The following is a 16,705-nucleotide window of genomic DNA, read 5'->3' on the forward strand; positions in this document are numbered from 1 at the left end:
TTGCAAGCATTTTTATTCTAATTTTTTTGTGTGAACTTAAACTTGCTGTCTCTTCCAGAATATCAATAAATAGATCTTTTTTTCTGTGATAAACTGGCCTCACACGTCCTGAAAAGCTTTTAGAAAGGAGCACTCTTCATCCGCAACTAAAATGAATTTCATTTCAAGCACATGTAAAGGTGATAGGAAGGCTGGAAAAACACTCAACACAAATGGGAAAACATGCTTCATTAGCAACATTTAATATATTGTATGCTAGCTGAGGATAGCAGAAAAATAAGTGTTTTCAACTGCAGATCATTTTTACCAGCTTGTCACCTTCCTCTGGCCAGCTCAATCAGAGAAGTTTTAAACCCATCCCTGCCCCATCCAACCCCCAGAAAAAAACCCAGAGCACCTTTATTCTTCTCTTTCCCAAAACACAACTTTTTAAAACATCCTTCATTACGGTCTCAGCATAGTGGATTTTCTTTTTTCTTTGTTTTCCTCTTGTACTCTTATCCTTCCTTACTACATGCACAATATTTTGGTATCACTTTATATGGTGGCAGTAAAAAGGAATATCCCGGTGATTAGAACCTCTGCAGCAGAGTAAGGTTGAGTTGCAGTATATGAACAATCTCAACTCCTAAAACTAAACTGACCATGTAAAAAATTTATCAAGCTCAGTACTTCTAATTGGGAATGAAAAATTGCCTCTGGATACTCCAGTTGTGTATTGTCCCATGCCTGCCAAGAACTTTCACAGAACTGGGGTCAGAAAAGTCCATGCTCCGGTAGTAGTCATAAAATAAGCTGTGTTAAATAAGTATAAATGTACTGTGTCAGAATTCTGAACTTAAGAACCACAGTAGATGTAATTTTTATGCAAACACATCTCTTTAGGGCGCTGACTCTTTGCATAAATGCGGTGTGTGTATCCATATGTGCAAAATGGATATGTATTTATATGAATCCACAGATTTGAGTTGGGTAAATGCTGAAAACACTAGAATAAGAACCATCTCAAGCATTTCAACAAGAATAATTAAAATTGAGTGTATTTTATATTTTTACTTGAACTGAATCTCAGAAATAAGGATAAAAGCAAAGGTAATTTCTATATCAAAAAATACTCAGTGAAAATCTGACTTTTAAGCTTTCTGTTTAGTTATATGTTACAATAAATGTACACTATGGCTATTGTATTTCATATTTTTCTGAAGGTAAGATACTATATCTCTGATCTTAAAAGTCCCTCTAATTGAATTATTACTGATATTGGTGTATGATGTTACAAAGAGCTCCTCTTCCTAGTGTCACTCCTGGAGTCACTGAAAGTTTTAAGGACTAAAAATTATGCAGGTCATGGATCTCAACTGTTCAATACAGTTCAAGGTGAAATCTGCTGTTGGTACCCTGTAGGAAATGCTGCTGTCTCTTTTGTACCAAAAATAAAATATTTTGTGTGTGCATATATAAATATACGCCCATAGTGTTATTGTGGATATTATTTTCATCGCTATTTCCTTCTCCAGGTACTGTATTTGGCAATGGTAAAACTTCAGATTATCTGCTCCTGGGGAACACTGTATACACTGTAAGTCTTCCTACAGCTGTCTGGTGCTCTATCAGTTGACTACATTGTCTCTCTCTTTAACTCTTAGAGATGTGGGTTTATTATTATTTATAATTGTCTGCATAGAAGACTTTATTCATTGTAGTGCCTTAAGAATAAGAAGTGTCTCTTGAATGACTCTTTGAGAAGCTTTGAAGTACATTTTGCATTTTAATTCCTGTTTTTAAAACAAAGCAGCTTATTAAAGATGTGGAAGATACATCTGTCCTTTACTGGAAACTTTTTTTTAATAATGGGAATGGTAATTTCCTAATTAGCATGCTCATTAATTTAGGGTACATCTCTGCATTGGAGAAATCCCAAGTTATATTATATGGAACTAGTTTGTGGAATTTGAAAGGTACAGGTCTGTTCTCACTTTCTCAATTTATCATGGGGCCTTGGAAGAGGGATAGTGTTACATGGAACCAAGGCTTGTAGAATTCCTCTTTGGAGAAAACCAAACTGCCAGAATTACACCTGACCCACACATAACAGTAATCTTCTGTTACTCTCATAGATATTAGTCATATTTGTGGGGTTTTCTTTTCCTTTTAATGTTTTCTCTCCTAGAATGAATTAATGAAGCTAAATATCTGGTTTTCAATTGCTAGGTATCACTGTTACTCAATAGATGAGTTTTTTCCAAGATCTCTCTTAGAAGCAAAATTAAACTTGTGCTTATTCTCCTCTGTTCTTCAACACTGAGTAGAATTTTTCAACTTCGTGTTTGCAGATTTTAAAAAAAAAAGAAATTAATTAACCCATCAAAATAAGGGGGCTGTAATACAAACACGAATTCCCATCAAAATTTCCTTAGGAAATGGGGAAACATCAGAACTGAAATGAAAGGACAGTATTCTAGAACACACTGTAGTTCTTTGAGAATGTAGCTACTGTCAACATCACTTATGTTTGAGAGAATACTCTGAATAGTGTTTTCTGATCAGCTGACTAGAAAGCTGAAAGAGCACAAAGGGCCAAGTAACCACATCCCATTCTGTGTATTTCCTACTGCTGTGGCAGTTAAAATGTTTCTTCTGCCGGTCAGTACATGGCATTTAAACTGGTGTTTTCAGGCACATTGAAAGATTGTTTAAAAGTTTATATGCTCTGCACTTCCCTTTCCTGTTCCGAAAGGCAAACACAGCGTGTTTTGCCAGCAGTAGTCACATATGATCGTGTAATCTATCATATGATGAACTGATCTCTATTAGGGATGGATTGAATATCCTGGGTAAGTGTTTTCCGTGCAAGTCTTAAAAAAATTAAGATGTAAGGTCACAGTCATTGTCATAGCTCAATCCTGACAGAAGTAGTTCAACTGACACGGGTCTATTTGTATTACGATCTCATAACATGGAGCAGTGTTTAGAAGTCAGTCATTTATCTGAATGTCGCTGCTTTCCCCAACATTGATAAATACTGCCTAAGTGTGTCTACCAGAATCACCTGTTGTTCTAAGTGAAACAGGTTCGTCTTGGGGAGAGCTTCTCTGCACCAGGTTTTCACCCCATCTACAAATGTTTTGTTGTTTACTGGACTTAGAAGTTGCGACCCTGCTCAGTTCAGAAGTTTATTTCAGTAGTGGTATGTATGTGGACATGAGTCGTATAACTTCACCTAAGTGAAGCCAGGTTTTCTGATAGCACCTCCTTTTCCTTGATTGCTCTAAAGTTATCCTTTGTACCGGCCATCATTTTGCAGAGTTGGGTGAGCACTCTAGACTTGTTAAACCCAATTATTCACCGTACTGTTAACAGTCACAGCTGAAGTTCTTTCCTGAACTTCAGAACTTCATCCTACCCAGTCACCCAGCTCTGCATCTTTCCGAAAGCCAACTTCAGCACCAGGAGAAAACAAGTTCAATGTGCTGTACTAAGAGTTTACTGGATTGCACTAGGTCCTGTGGAGCTGAGTGTTCAAAAAATGCTGCTGTTTAGGTTGTTGCCCATCAGTTGATGGGTAAGTCTTGAAGTCTTACAGCACTGCAGAACATCTGAGTATCATTCATTACGTCACCTGACGCACAAATATTGAAACCTGCATTTTCAGATTTGTAGCAAGTTTTTCCACCACCTTCAGAAATTAGTTAATTTCTGATACTGTCAGTATAGTAACCTGAGCTACGGTCAAGCTGTATGCATAAATGCTAAAACAGAGGTCACAGTGCAATTATTCTGTCACCTGCAACTGGTTTTTAACTAGAAGAGCTGAAACTTCACCATCTTGAGAGGCTAATTGCTTGCTACTAACCTGAAGAATGGTCAAGAATTTCCCAGGAAAACTTGAAAATGGTATAAGTCCAGACAAACTGCTTATTGAGTTGTGAGGTCTAAGGTACTTCTCATTCTTCCCACTGCTTTTAATCTGGTTTTAGGAAGTCCACGTTCATCACTTGTGCAAAAATCAGTAGCAAAGGAATACAGAAGTTATTATGTTTCCTTTGGATACACAGAGTCAGGAATGTACACCAATCCGTATCGTGTCCTGGAAATTATTTTTTCAAACATAAATTTCACACAGGAGTGGAGTGCCATCAAGCCATTCTTGAGAGGTCCTTTTAAAAAAGTTCAGTGCTTCATACAGAATACCGGTTTGATTTCTCGTTTCCTGGGTGGGATTCAGTGTGCTATTGGTAGGTTGGATCAAGAGGAGGAGGGAGCAAGAAAACCAACATTCTTGAGGAAGCAGCTGTGTGTAGTTGGTAACATTGTTAGGGCTATCAGTTAAGATGCAAGGAGGTTATATATTCACAGCGTATGTCTTCTCTACAGAGACCTACAATGGGGTTTTTGTGGACACGTTTTTTCTACGCAGTGAGAATTCTTGATCTGATCCTAAAGAAGGATGTTTTCTTTTCTTACGACTGACTCCAAAGTAGGAAGCAAGTGTACCAGATGAGGGGATTTTTTTTTTTCCATAATTGTTTTTTTCACTCATCCATATAGCACCAGAACTGGATAGACTAAGTAAATTAGAACACTCACCATGGTCCTTAATTTCATTCTAATTAGATTTCATACATGCTTTGTGTAATGGAATTGTGGCACTGTGATTTTGTTTGTTTGTTTGTTTGTTTTCTCCTTGCCAATGCAGCAGTAGTTGAAATAGGAGATTCCAGAATTAAAAGCATAAGCTTACAGCTAGGGTGAAAGCTTTCTGGCAGGATTTGTATCCTTCTGTGCACCAGACACCGCGAAAGACTTGTCATATATATTTATCCAGTTATTTTCAGCTTCTGATTGAAGTAAACGTCTTCTGAATTTCTGAGGCTTCTTGGACTTCAACCACAGACAAACTCATGTCACTGCTGCCAACAAACTAGAGTTTAAACTATAGCTGTTTCAGTTAGAGCTTGGTCTTTGTGACTCAGGTTTTCAGCTTCATGTTCTTCAGATTGCACATAAAGCAAAACTTGTGACACATTATACATGAGTTACAAAATGCAATAACTATTTATTTTCACAAAAGAAAACTTGCTTATGTAAATTTCAAAGGAAGGAGATAAACAATTTTCCTGAATCAGTCATTGCTGTGGACTTTCTACTACTGCTTATCTCTAAACTTAAAATGGAGCATGTCCTGCAGGACAGTAAGATGTTGTTTTCAGAGACTGCTCCGTAGAAAGAGTAAAGGGAAGGAAAGTAAAGGTGAGAGGGAAGAATGGAAATGTCATAACAGACTCACTGAACATGCTATTTGTATGCAGAACTACATCTTAGGCTGCCAAAATCTAGCTCTTTGGCTTTTCAGGGATTGGCAAAGATGACTTATTTCCTAATGAACCACTGATTAAATGTAAAAAATGTTTTGTTTCATTTTTTTAATTTAGACTAATTGAGCTTGAACAAATGCAAGTTTTCAGCCCAGTATGTAGATCTTCTAAGTCTGTCTTTGTGTAGAAAGCAGTAGTCATCCTCCACATAACTAGGGGGTCTGCCACCTCTACTGAATGGAGTAGGAACCTTTCTGTGTAACCAAAATACCATCAATAAGTCACTCACAACTCAGGAGGAGCCAGACGTACAGAGTTCCAGAAGGCAAAGGATATCCTCAGGATTTCTAATTGTTCTGGTTTAAATCACAACACTAATACAAAAGAAGAGTTTTCTAAAGGAGATGAGTGATGATGACTAATGGAAGCTAATTGTTCTTAGTGTTCTATTACTAGCTCATTACTTGGGGGGTTTTTTAAATCTTCTAGTGGCATTTTACTGTGGTCATTTTAAATGGGCACTTGAACTTTAGATTAAAGCTCAGACACTTAAAAAAAAGAGGAAAAATACAGGTAGCTGTGGTCTACAAAAATTTCACATTGGGACTGCTGAGAGCCCTGCATTTTTTTGGGGAGCAGATTCTGTTTAAATTGGAAGAGCTATTCCATGGCTTCTGCAAGTCCATAGAAATTATTGCCTTTTGCTTTTTGAACTTTGGGTTTGGATGCTATTACACAGCTAGGGGCACTAACATATACCGTATGTGGTTGAATATTAAGAAAATCACATTTAAATTGAAGGGACTGAGTATCCTTATTTCATTTATGCAAGTAAACATGAAGTATGAAAATCATTACACTTTTTCTTCTGTCCTCCTGAAAGTTTAACCAAACTAATAAACTCTGTATCTGAAGTAACATTCCCATATTAAATAAGAATCCTCTCTCTCTTTTAAGTTTGTGGTTCTAACTGTGTGTTTGAAGGCTGGATTAGAGACCTCATATTGGACTTTGGTAAGTAAATGTCTTTACTGTATTCTCAAATGTTCTATAAAATATGATGGATGAATAATTGTATTCTTACTATTAATTATATTATGACCCTACAGTTTGTCAGCACTTCCCACGGTATCAAACAAAACGGTGGTTAGTGCATGGAAAGATAGAATGTCCACATACAAAAAATAATGCTTAATATTGAAAAGAAGGACGTTAAGGATTACTTTAAACCTTATCCCAAACAAGAAAAATCAAATTACTCTGAAATGATTGTAACTGAATTTCATTGGCTTAAAGTGCAGTAATATTGCTGCTGAAAGTATAGTTTTGCTTTAAGAAATAGCAAACTGAAGTAATAGGGTTAAATTGATACAAGGCATAGAAATTTCATCCAGTGTATCAAAATCACATTGTAAATACTAAGTAGCAAAGATTGGGTTCATGTCATAATGCATCTGTGATCATTGTTCTGCTTTCTCTTTTTGTTTATTTAACAGTTCAGCCATATAGCAATCTGGGGCAGCATAGCACTTTGGGTAGTGTTTTTCGGAATCTACTCTTCTTTGTGGCCGGTCATTCCTATGGCACCTGATATGTCAGGAGAGGTAAAAGTATATTTTAGCTAACATCCCAATGTGTGCAAAAAATATTGTTTCAGTCTTTAGTACAGGCCTAATCTTTCTTGGATCCTTCAGCTAACTAGATGTTGATAAGAGGGTTGCTTCTTTTATAACTTCAGTGTGGTAGCTGTGTTTATTTAAAATAGAATGAATTTGTGCTCGTGAAAATAGAGCTCAACTAACAGGCTGTGATTATAGGGTCTAGTGAAGAAGACTAGGCAGGTAAGCTACTTTGCAGTTCTTTAGTAAACTTTAATTTTGTAAAGAGAAGTCTTACCAAATGCAGAACTCATAATTACAGTGTGTGTTGGGCTGGAGGGTTTTTTTAGACAGCACAAGTGGCACATTGGTTAAGGCTGCTTTTTCATCTTCAATTTTGCAAATTTGCTAATTATTTGAAATTCTAAAATGCCTCAGAAAATTTGAGGTGCCATAACATTGCATGAGCAGCTGCTTGTCGTGCACATATTTCCTTTTCTATTAATGTGCTGCTTGGAATGCATTATTGTATTGTATCTTTAACCTTTTGACAGTAATTACTGGTTTCTCTTTCATTTATTAACCCATTTGTGTAAACTTGCTCTGAATATTGCAAAGAAGACTGAATCCATAAAATATATTTAATTGCTGTCTGTGGTGATCTAATTGGGACTTTGGTCCGAAATTCTCCAAACCATTCAGTTCCAGAAACATCTGAAGTTTAGTATTAGTTTCCCAGACACTGATGTCTGCTTCCAGGCCTGGCCAATCTTAGATTAGAACCAATCTTCTAATGGTTCTCAGAGCGTATCAACTAAATCAAGCCTTATACCGCTGAAAGAGTGAGTGCCTTTAAAGCCACCACTGTGACATCATTCAGCAATTTAAACATTTAATGCAGGATGTGGGAAATTTAGGTGCGTATCTCTCCCTCGCTGGAAGGTAATTCAGACCCACAAATCCCACCTTCTTCATAAGCAGTTATGGGAAAAAATAGTATATAGGCATTTATATAACTCCTGAATTTTAACGGAAAGCACAAGAAATTAACTTAAGTACTTTGGACCCCTAAGGAAAAAAATAAATTATACAATTTCATGCTCTTTACTCTCTATTATAACCTTTTAGCCATATATATAGATTTTGTACATTACTATGTTGTTTCCACTCCTCAAAATTAATTATGTACATTGTTCTAAATTAATTGTACCTATCATATATCAGCATTTTTCTTCATATACACTGTCTATTACATAAGAAATAGAATGTGTTTGGAATTTGTTGTTATTAGAGGCTTTTGTAAAGACTATACATCAAGAAGAACTTTAATAGTAATAAGCACAGTGGGAGCAGCAGGGCGTGTTATACTTGGTATGATGTAAAGGTGGCTGCTTCACTCTCTAAAAAAGGAATATTTTACTTAGTATATGTTCAGTCTGAAGTTATTGTGAGAAAAAGATGGTTTTGAAGGGAATGTAATTACTACAAACTTGGAAAAACAGTTCTTTGTAAAGAGATGTAGTTGTCAACAAAAATAAATACTCTTGGGGTTTGAATTCGGTATGACACCAAAGTAGTCGGACTTATGAACCCAAATTTGCTTATTTGTTATGATAAAACTGTACTTGAAATGGGTAGTCTTATTTTGTTAGTGTGTTTGCTCTTGGATGTATGTGTATATAGTAGCTTTTGATGCGTGTATGTGCATGCAGTTGTTTGGGGGATGTTGTTGGGTGAGGTTGGTTTTGCTTCCTTTCTTTCTAAGAATGTAGTTAGAAGTCTGTAACATCAGAACAAAGTCTCCTAAACATCTCATAGACCATAAGAGCTTATTTTAAAAGCTCTGGTCTAGCTTTTTGAGCTGTACTGTGTGTGGCTAAAAGTCCCATCGACAAATACTGAGCTGAGATTGGAAGCAGGATTTTTGTGTGCTCTCCTGGAAGCCCCCTCACTGACCGGGTGGTCTCTGGCAGGGCAGAATTCACTGGGTTTCTCTGAAGCAAGTCCAGGCCTTATGGAAACTAAGAGATTCACAGATTTAACTGTGGAAAAGATTGTGGTATGATAGAAACAAATCCCTATGGACATCTCTCCTTGCCTGTGCAAATACTGTTTGTCTAATTTCTTCAAATGTGCAAGTCAGACTTGAAGACTTCATCCAAGTACGTTTGGCAGAAATTAAATGAACAAGTCAAAAGCCATCCTCTACTTCTGTAGCTTTTTGTCTGTTTTGCCTTGGCTGGCACTGATAAATTATGGTGAAAGGGATTTTCAGGGGTTGGGGAGGGGGGGTGTTCACAAATGTGTTTAATGAAAAATGCCCATTATAGTAAACCATAGATTTATGGAGATTTTACCAACTATAATCATTATAAATTTTAAATTTATTCTCTTTCAGCTCCTTAGAGCTGGTAACAAAGAGTTCTACCTCAGTATGTTTTTTAGACTTATCAGTCAGTATTCTTGATACAATATTCATCCAACCATTCAGTTCCAACTAGATGATGATATCTGTCTTCCATCTTTTTCATGGCTTCTCTTAGACAGCAGAGATTCTACTGAAACACTCTAATAAGGATTCAGTCCAATTTCTTCATATTAATATTATGAAAATAGTAAGATTCTTGCTGCTTACTGCTGGTTCTATTCCAAGAAAAAATATAATTATGTTCTTGAAGGGGAGAGAAAAAGCATATGGAGCTGATGGAAAACTCATTGGATGCAGAGGAAAGGTTTCATCTAAATATTTTGAAACTTGGATTTTTCATCTATTCCTATAAAATATCTATGCAGTTCTGATGAATGTTTTTAAATGGAGAGCACTACAAGATAATGCCTCCAAGAGTTGTAGTAGAAGAAACAAGTGTGCATATGCTGCAGAAACACTCATGCTGGAGCACAGAAGCAGCCCGAAGTTAAATCATATGAATCGTTTTGTTCAGCTTTTAGTATCAAATCATCACTCAATAACTTAGTGAACAAAGAATGTTACATCTTTTTGCAAGTCTTCCCTACTTTCTAGACTAATTTTGTTTCCATCACTTAGTGTATCATTCCAGTGGGAGAGAAAATAATTAAAGTTGGCTTTTACATATGTGTTGCTGTATGTTAGTAGTGCAGAAGGAAAGATTGTAGGACGCTGTACTCTAAAAGAAAATATAGTGAAATGAAAATTATGTTTTTCTGGCAGAGTGCCAGCAGTTTTGTTTATTGTTTAGGTCACTACTCCCCCCTTCTTTGGCATATTCCTAATATCTCAATCGAATGTACTTTTCTTTCTCTCTCCTGCTCTGAATTCTGCCAAAAAAGCCAAACAAAGACCCCTTTGATCCAAAATGCCATGTTGATCTAGAATGCTGAGGCTGTTTTGGCATCAAGACCTTTATTTTCTGGTCTTTCAAGATTGCTACTCCCATGCTGGACCAACTCATCCCAACTGGACAGTCCTGTTCATCACAGTGTGGGAACTAGATGGCTCTCCATGTTGCAGTCCTATAAATAGCGATAAGTAGGTTACCAGATAAGTAGTGCACCGTAAGAGTGAAAGGTGGCTTCTGGCTTACATAAGCAGAGGCATCCTGGCACCAAGTGTTCTCCTGATAGGAATAACTTGGAGTTATGTAGCTGATAGCTGTTAGAGATTGATAACAGGCATCGGGGTTGTAGTAGCTGAAACACTTTTCTGTAGTAAAATTCTGACCAAAACCTTAGAATCAACATTCAAACAAGAAACCAGTTACATTTTGCAACCTTAAAACGGTTTCTATTCCAGTTTTTTTAAAAAAAAAAAAAGTCCGTAGTGAAGAAAACTTCATTCATTTTCCTTGATTGATGATGTTGAAATGAAAACTGTCAGTTCACCGTTGTCTTTCTGCAGACACAGCCTAGAAGGAAAAATGGTTTAAAAATGAGAGAAGCAATGGGATTTATGAAGCAGAAGAAAATGGAAAAATAGGCTGTAAAATTGAAGAATGTGATAAAAAAGGGGTGACAAACTAAGCAGTTAACTGTATAGCAACCATGTCTAGTTCAGGTACAGGAGCAGCTTACCTTTGTTACCAGTCTTTTACTAGTCTGAAGTGAGACTTACATGTTTTACCATTAATTAAGCTGTAGTTATTATTTGTTTTCATATTGTTTTTATTTGTACTTTCAACTCATTCATTTAAACATTTCTCTTGTTTATTTTAAGAATTAGGGACTATATTCTCCTAGTCTTAGACACATATCCTAAAATACTAGGAATTCAAGTTTTATCTGCTTACAGCAAATTCTTTCTACCAGGAGGATTTTGGTAATAGTAGCAAAACACAATTTCTGTTGGAGGAAACTTAATGCACAGTGTTTGAGAGAGAAATATGGAAAACTTTTCCAAAGATTTCAGTGGTTTTATAACAACTTTGCAGTCTCTGTAACGTAGTCTTTATTGCAGTACAACGTCTATCTGCAGAAATGTATGTTTCTGCATTTGTTCTCTGTCAGTACTGTCTGGTGGGGAAGCATCTGAAGAACAGTTTATTTTCTTAATATTTTACCTGTAAAGGTTGTGCTTTTAAGTATAGATGCACAAGAAAGGAAACAAAATAATAAAATATTTTAAAAACACCCTACTTTGTAGTTGTTTGGTGGTTAGATTTAACACCATTTGGGAGAAGTGACACAGGACACCTGGTTTTGATCCATTACATGAAACAAGCTCCATTTTATTTCAAAAAAGGTACCACTACAGACTAGAACAATGTTTTCATTGCAGACCTCAGTAAATCAGCTGCATGGATCTCTTTCTCTACTACATTGAGATAACTGAAGTTGATACTTTTATGCGTAACGTTAACAAACAAAGAACATGAAATATACTTTCAGTATTTTCTAAAACAAATTACAGTGTTTTCTTGGTTTAAATCACATGTACTTTTGCATAAATATCTGAAAGTAAATGCCAAGTCTCTTCCTATTTGATGAAGTATTTACTTTGTAAATGTAACATTTTTTTTGTTTGAGACTCTCTAAGACACAGAAAATAGGTCTGTGATGCTGAACAAAATGCATTTTAATTCTGTGATCCTGTGAATTCCAGGAGATACTTCTGTTGTCCCTGTTTTGTCATAATGCGCATTATACCCAATTGAAAGAAATAAATGATGCTCTGATTTAATTGTTATGTATTTATATCTGTGTAGTCCACTTGCAATAAATGAATCAACTAATGAAGTTTCTCTAACTTCAGTCACCCTAATAAGAGTAGTTACCCTTCATGTGTCAGTAGGCTGTCAAAGTGCTTGAACCCTTCCGTCACTGCTGCCATCTTTGCAGTTCAAAAGGCTACTTTTCTTTTTAATGCCACTTAAAAAAGGCAGATTGGTTTTTAAAATTATAAAATAGATACATTTCTAAGATGGTATGATGATGCCTTTCTTGAGTAAATATGGTTGTGATTTGAAAAATGTGTTTGAAAAACAGAATGGGGAAGAGGGAAAGATAAACCAACCTGTGGTATATTTCATACTAATACAACTTCTGATTCATGGGTTTCTTACTGTTGTGTGCTCTGAGTTGTTAGGCCTTTCTCATACACCTACCTGAATAATAAGTTAGCTTAAAATTGTAATACTTACTGGAATAAGAAGTCTGACACTGAGATTAACAGCTAAAGTTCAGTATCTGCAGAACTTTTTAATTCATTGTGATGCTGGAGATAATGCACTGTACACTTTTCCAGAGCACCATCTGTTTCTGCTCTGTCTGACCCAGGGGATCGATAAAACTAGTGACGGAAATTGAAGTTAAGGAACAAGCATGTATTTTACAGAATTTTAGATCGTTTGATTGAGGTTTGCAGAATCTGTGCAAAACAATAATATTCCTTGTTGGATGATTTAGCTGCACCATATAGGAAAGATGTATTTGAATACACTATAGTAACAGTATTAGTTTCTTAAATATTGCTTCTCTGTATTATTGCCCATAACCTGCTTATATGGAACTGTGCTTGTTAAATTCTACGTATACAACCTTTAATCCCTTTACTGATGGGTTTTGGGGTTTTTTTTAACACACGAAAAAACAAATCCAAAAACCAACTTCTTAAAAATGTAGCTGTACAGATGAATACACTATAGTAACAGTATTAGTTTCTTAAATATTGCTTCTCTGTATTATTGCCCATAACCTGCTTATATGGAACTGTGCTTGTTAAATTCTACGTATACAACCTTTAATCCCTTTACTGATGGGTTTTGGGGTTTTTTTTAACACACGAAAAAACAAATCCAAAAACCAACTTCTTAAAAATGTAGCTGTACAGATGTTTCAATCTAATACTATGTATACAACCTTTAATCCCCTTACTGATGGGTTTTGGGTTTTTTTTTTAACACATGAAAAAACAAATCCAAAAACCGATTTCTTAAAAATGTAGCTGTACAGATGTTTCAATCTCTAATGAACAGGGTTTCTCTGTGGAGATGTTTGTCTAGGTGCGACCTCATCAACACCAAGCAGAGCGGACTTTCTCTTGACTTCTGCTAGCAATACTTTGTCTAATGAAGCCAAAGATATGATTCACCGTCTTTGCTGGCTCATGTTCAACTTGGTGTCCACCAGGACCCCCAAGTCCTTTTCTGGCAAGCTGCTTTTCAGCTGGGTCTCCCCAGCATATTCTGGTGCAGGGGGTGGTTCCTCCCCAGAAGCAGGACTTTGTACTTCTTGGTCAACTGCACGGAGTTCCTGTCGGTCCATTTCTCCAGCCTGGTGATGGCAACACAACCGTCAGGTGCATCTGCCAGTCATGTCATTAGCAAACTTCCTGAGGGTACACTCTACCCCATCATCCAAATCTTTCATGAAAATGCTCAGCAGGACAGGACTGCAGTATTGACCCTGGGGTACAGCACTAGTTACTGGCCTCCAGCTAGACTTTGTGCCACTGATGACCACCCTCTGGCCATTCAGCCAGTTTTCGGTCTACCTCACTGTTCATCCAGCCTGTACATCAACAGCTTCTCTGTGAGGATCTTATTACAGCTTATGTCCTGCTGTGTTGTCCCTCCAATGACCACCCTCTGGCCATTCAGCCAGTTTTCGGTCTACCTCACTGTTCATCCAGCCTGTACATCAACAGCTTCTCTGTGAGGATCTTATTACAGCTTATGTCCTGCTGTGTTGTCCCTCCAGCTATTAATGGATACTTGTCTCTTGAATTTTTTAAAAAATATGAGTGTTATTTTAATAACTTTGGCAGAATACAGCATAAATAAATGGTTGTATATTTTTAAAAATTGCTTGATAGTTTTCCTCAGTATTAGCAGGTCCTAAAATTTGAAAAGTAATGATTCTCTTCAAGGTCTTCAATTGAAAAAGAGAAGTACTGTGTTGTGCTTTTAAGGGAGGCTCTCAGGTAACTCAGTTGACAATATGTATTTCTAAAAATTGCCTTGAGCCCTATATGGTAAACAAATACTGAAGTCGCTCAATTCTTCCTTTATGATCACAATACTTGTGGAATATAGCTGTTCTTCAGTGGCTGATACCTGGGGTAGTTATGTTGAGTTAGTAATCGTTTTTCTTCCTTTTTTCTCCTGCTTCACTGCTTAGTACCAATTTGGATGAAAATATTAGCCAAAATTCTGGGTCTTCATTTTGTGGGGAGCGATTGGTGTAGTAAGTTTTCAGTGATGGACTATGGCTTATTGACAGAGCATGCTTGAAATACAGTTTTCAAGAACATTGGGTTAATTAAACAACAAAAGCTCAGGTGTTCCTTCATAGTCTAATATTTTTTCAAGCCCATTCTCAGTCAAAGGCCTCTGTAAACATTTTTCCCATATTTTTAGCAGACTTTCACCCCCCTCCAGCCTTTTTTTCCCAGCTTGTCTTTTACAGACCTGTGAGTCTTTACAAAACAATAAATAAAAATAAGATCTGTACTTGTCCTTCCCTCTATACTTACGTGACCCTCTTGTTTAGAGAAATTAAATGTTTCAATGTACCTTTGTGGAGAAGATTATTACTTCCTAAAGGAACTCGGTGATTTACTGAAGATTTTATTTAAAGTAAATCAGAATTTATCCCATAATACATACATATTTTAGTCATCTGTCCTCACGCAAGAGCCTAAAATTATGTTACCATTCTGATACTAACATATTTCAGCTTATTCAGTTCTTTAAGTTTGATGTACGCTTTACGCTTACGCTTTCACTTTAGGAATCCAAAGTATTTTCATAAGGTGTTTTTCTTTTACCATTTAATTCCCATTAGGTTGTTTCCATTCTGAGTCCTCAGACCTTCACAGGTTAATTGTACTTAGTCTAGTCTAGGTATTTGTTAGCCAGAGTCTGCTATTCACATATATACGTCAAAGGTCCTATTCCGTATTCAATAGTTACATTCCCGGTCTTGTGCTTTGACTGCACAGATACAAACAGAAGCAGCAGAGCTGATCTTTGAACTACCAACTTTACCTTTTCTGCTTATGATGGTCTGTCTTGGCAGTAGTATTACCGTTCTAGTATTCTCCCTTTTTATTGGTTAGTCTTTTCCCGGTATCAGCCTTTAACTGAATTCTTTCCCTCCGCTTATTATTGCCAATATCCTTTATAAGCAAAAGTTACTGGTTTGGTTTTTTTCCATGTTTGTTTAAAATCAAGTTCAGTACACATTCCTGTTGGAGTTATGCATACAATCGCACTTAAAAGATTAATGATACTCAGCTGCCATCTTTCTCTATGTCAACTTTATGTGGAGTAGTGAGGAATTACTTCAGTTTTTGACAAGTTGTAGTGAACTCGGTGTTTCCTGTTACACCTGTTACAGTGCAGACAGCCCGTCCTGGTAACAGATCTTTCTCCATGGCAATTCTCTCTTCTGACGTGGAGTAATGAGGAATTCCTTCAGTTTTTGACAAATTGTAGTGAACTCGGTGTTTCCTGTTACACCTGTTACAGTGCAGACAGCCCGTCCTGGTAACAGACTGTGTAGAACCACCAGAACTCACCTGCTCGTTGTGGCTTTACATCTCCTTTGCCAGATAGCATTTCTTTACTTCGTCTTGCAACACAACCTGCTTCTCTTCCTGCTTCTCAGAGAAGCTTTTTTTGTTTGTGTGTCATTCTTCCCTCCAGCTTTTTGAGGAAATTTCTAAGTATTCATATTTAATATGAAGCCTTTTGCCTTTTTTCTTGCATTTTATCTTTGAAAGCACTTCCATAACTGTCTCTGTCCAATGTCAACAGCAATAGCAACTGATACTTTCCCTTTGTAAGAGCTGTTCCTGGCACCATGACTTATCGCTGGTTTGTTTGGGGTTTTTTTTTCCCAAATGTGGAATACCTGTTGAGGTAACAAGCATTCATGAAACTCAAGGAAGGAATTAAATGCCTATGACTTAATTTACAAAGTGAAAATGAGCAACCACTCTAGCTAATTATAAGAACATGTTATAAGATGCAGTCTTGCATTTCAACCCTTTCTGGGCACAAATGCCTGGCTGTGGTTAGAGTTAAGTGCTAATGTGATGATTTCACAAACCTGAACTACCTCCCAAGTTAGACTCTTTCACCTATGTTTTTTTTAAAATACCCATTTATCCAATAGTTAAATACTAGAACGTTCACCCAAAATGATCTTCCCAAAAGCCAGATTTCTGTTTCTCTGTACTTTACAGCTTTCAGGGTAATGGCTTTCTGCTGAAAGGGTGCTTGAACAGAGACTTGTCTTCTGCTGTTCCATTTTGTGTGGAATAATCAAATGTTTACTGGATCAGAAGAGACAATGTGCTGGCTTTCCCCCCCC

General features: G+C 36.7%; 1 protein-coding gene across 1 annotated transcript in view; it reads left to right on the top strand.

Moving 5' to 3' along the window:
- LOC104513178 (phospholipid-transporting ATPase IA-like) overlaps window positions 1–16,705 on the top strand; it is a gene marked incomplete at its 5' end in the record, with an annotated part of 39,728 nt that overhangs the window by 12,495 nt on the left and 10,528 nt on the right. Inside the window, 3 exons of the mRNA XM_010156448.1 lie at window positions 1,518–1,579; window positions 6,273–6,329; window positions 6,812–6,919. Of these exons, the coding sequence (XP_010154750.1) occupies window positions 1,518–1,579; window positions 6,273–6,329; window positions 6,812–6,919 (227 nt within the window). The remainder of the gene's footprint in view (window positions 1–1,517; window positions 1,580–6,272; window positions 6,330–6,811; window positions 6,920–16,705) is intronic.

The sequence above is a fragment of the Eurypyga helias genome, unplaced genomic scaffold (genome assembly GCF_000690775.1).
Source record: "Eurypyga helias isolate BGI_N326 unplaced genomic scaffold, ASM69077v1 scaffold608, whole genome shotgun sequence".
Classification (NCBI taxonomy): Eukaryota; Metazoa; Chordata; class Aves; order Eurypygiformes; family Eurypygidae; genus Eurypyga; species Eurypyga helias.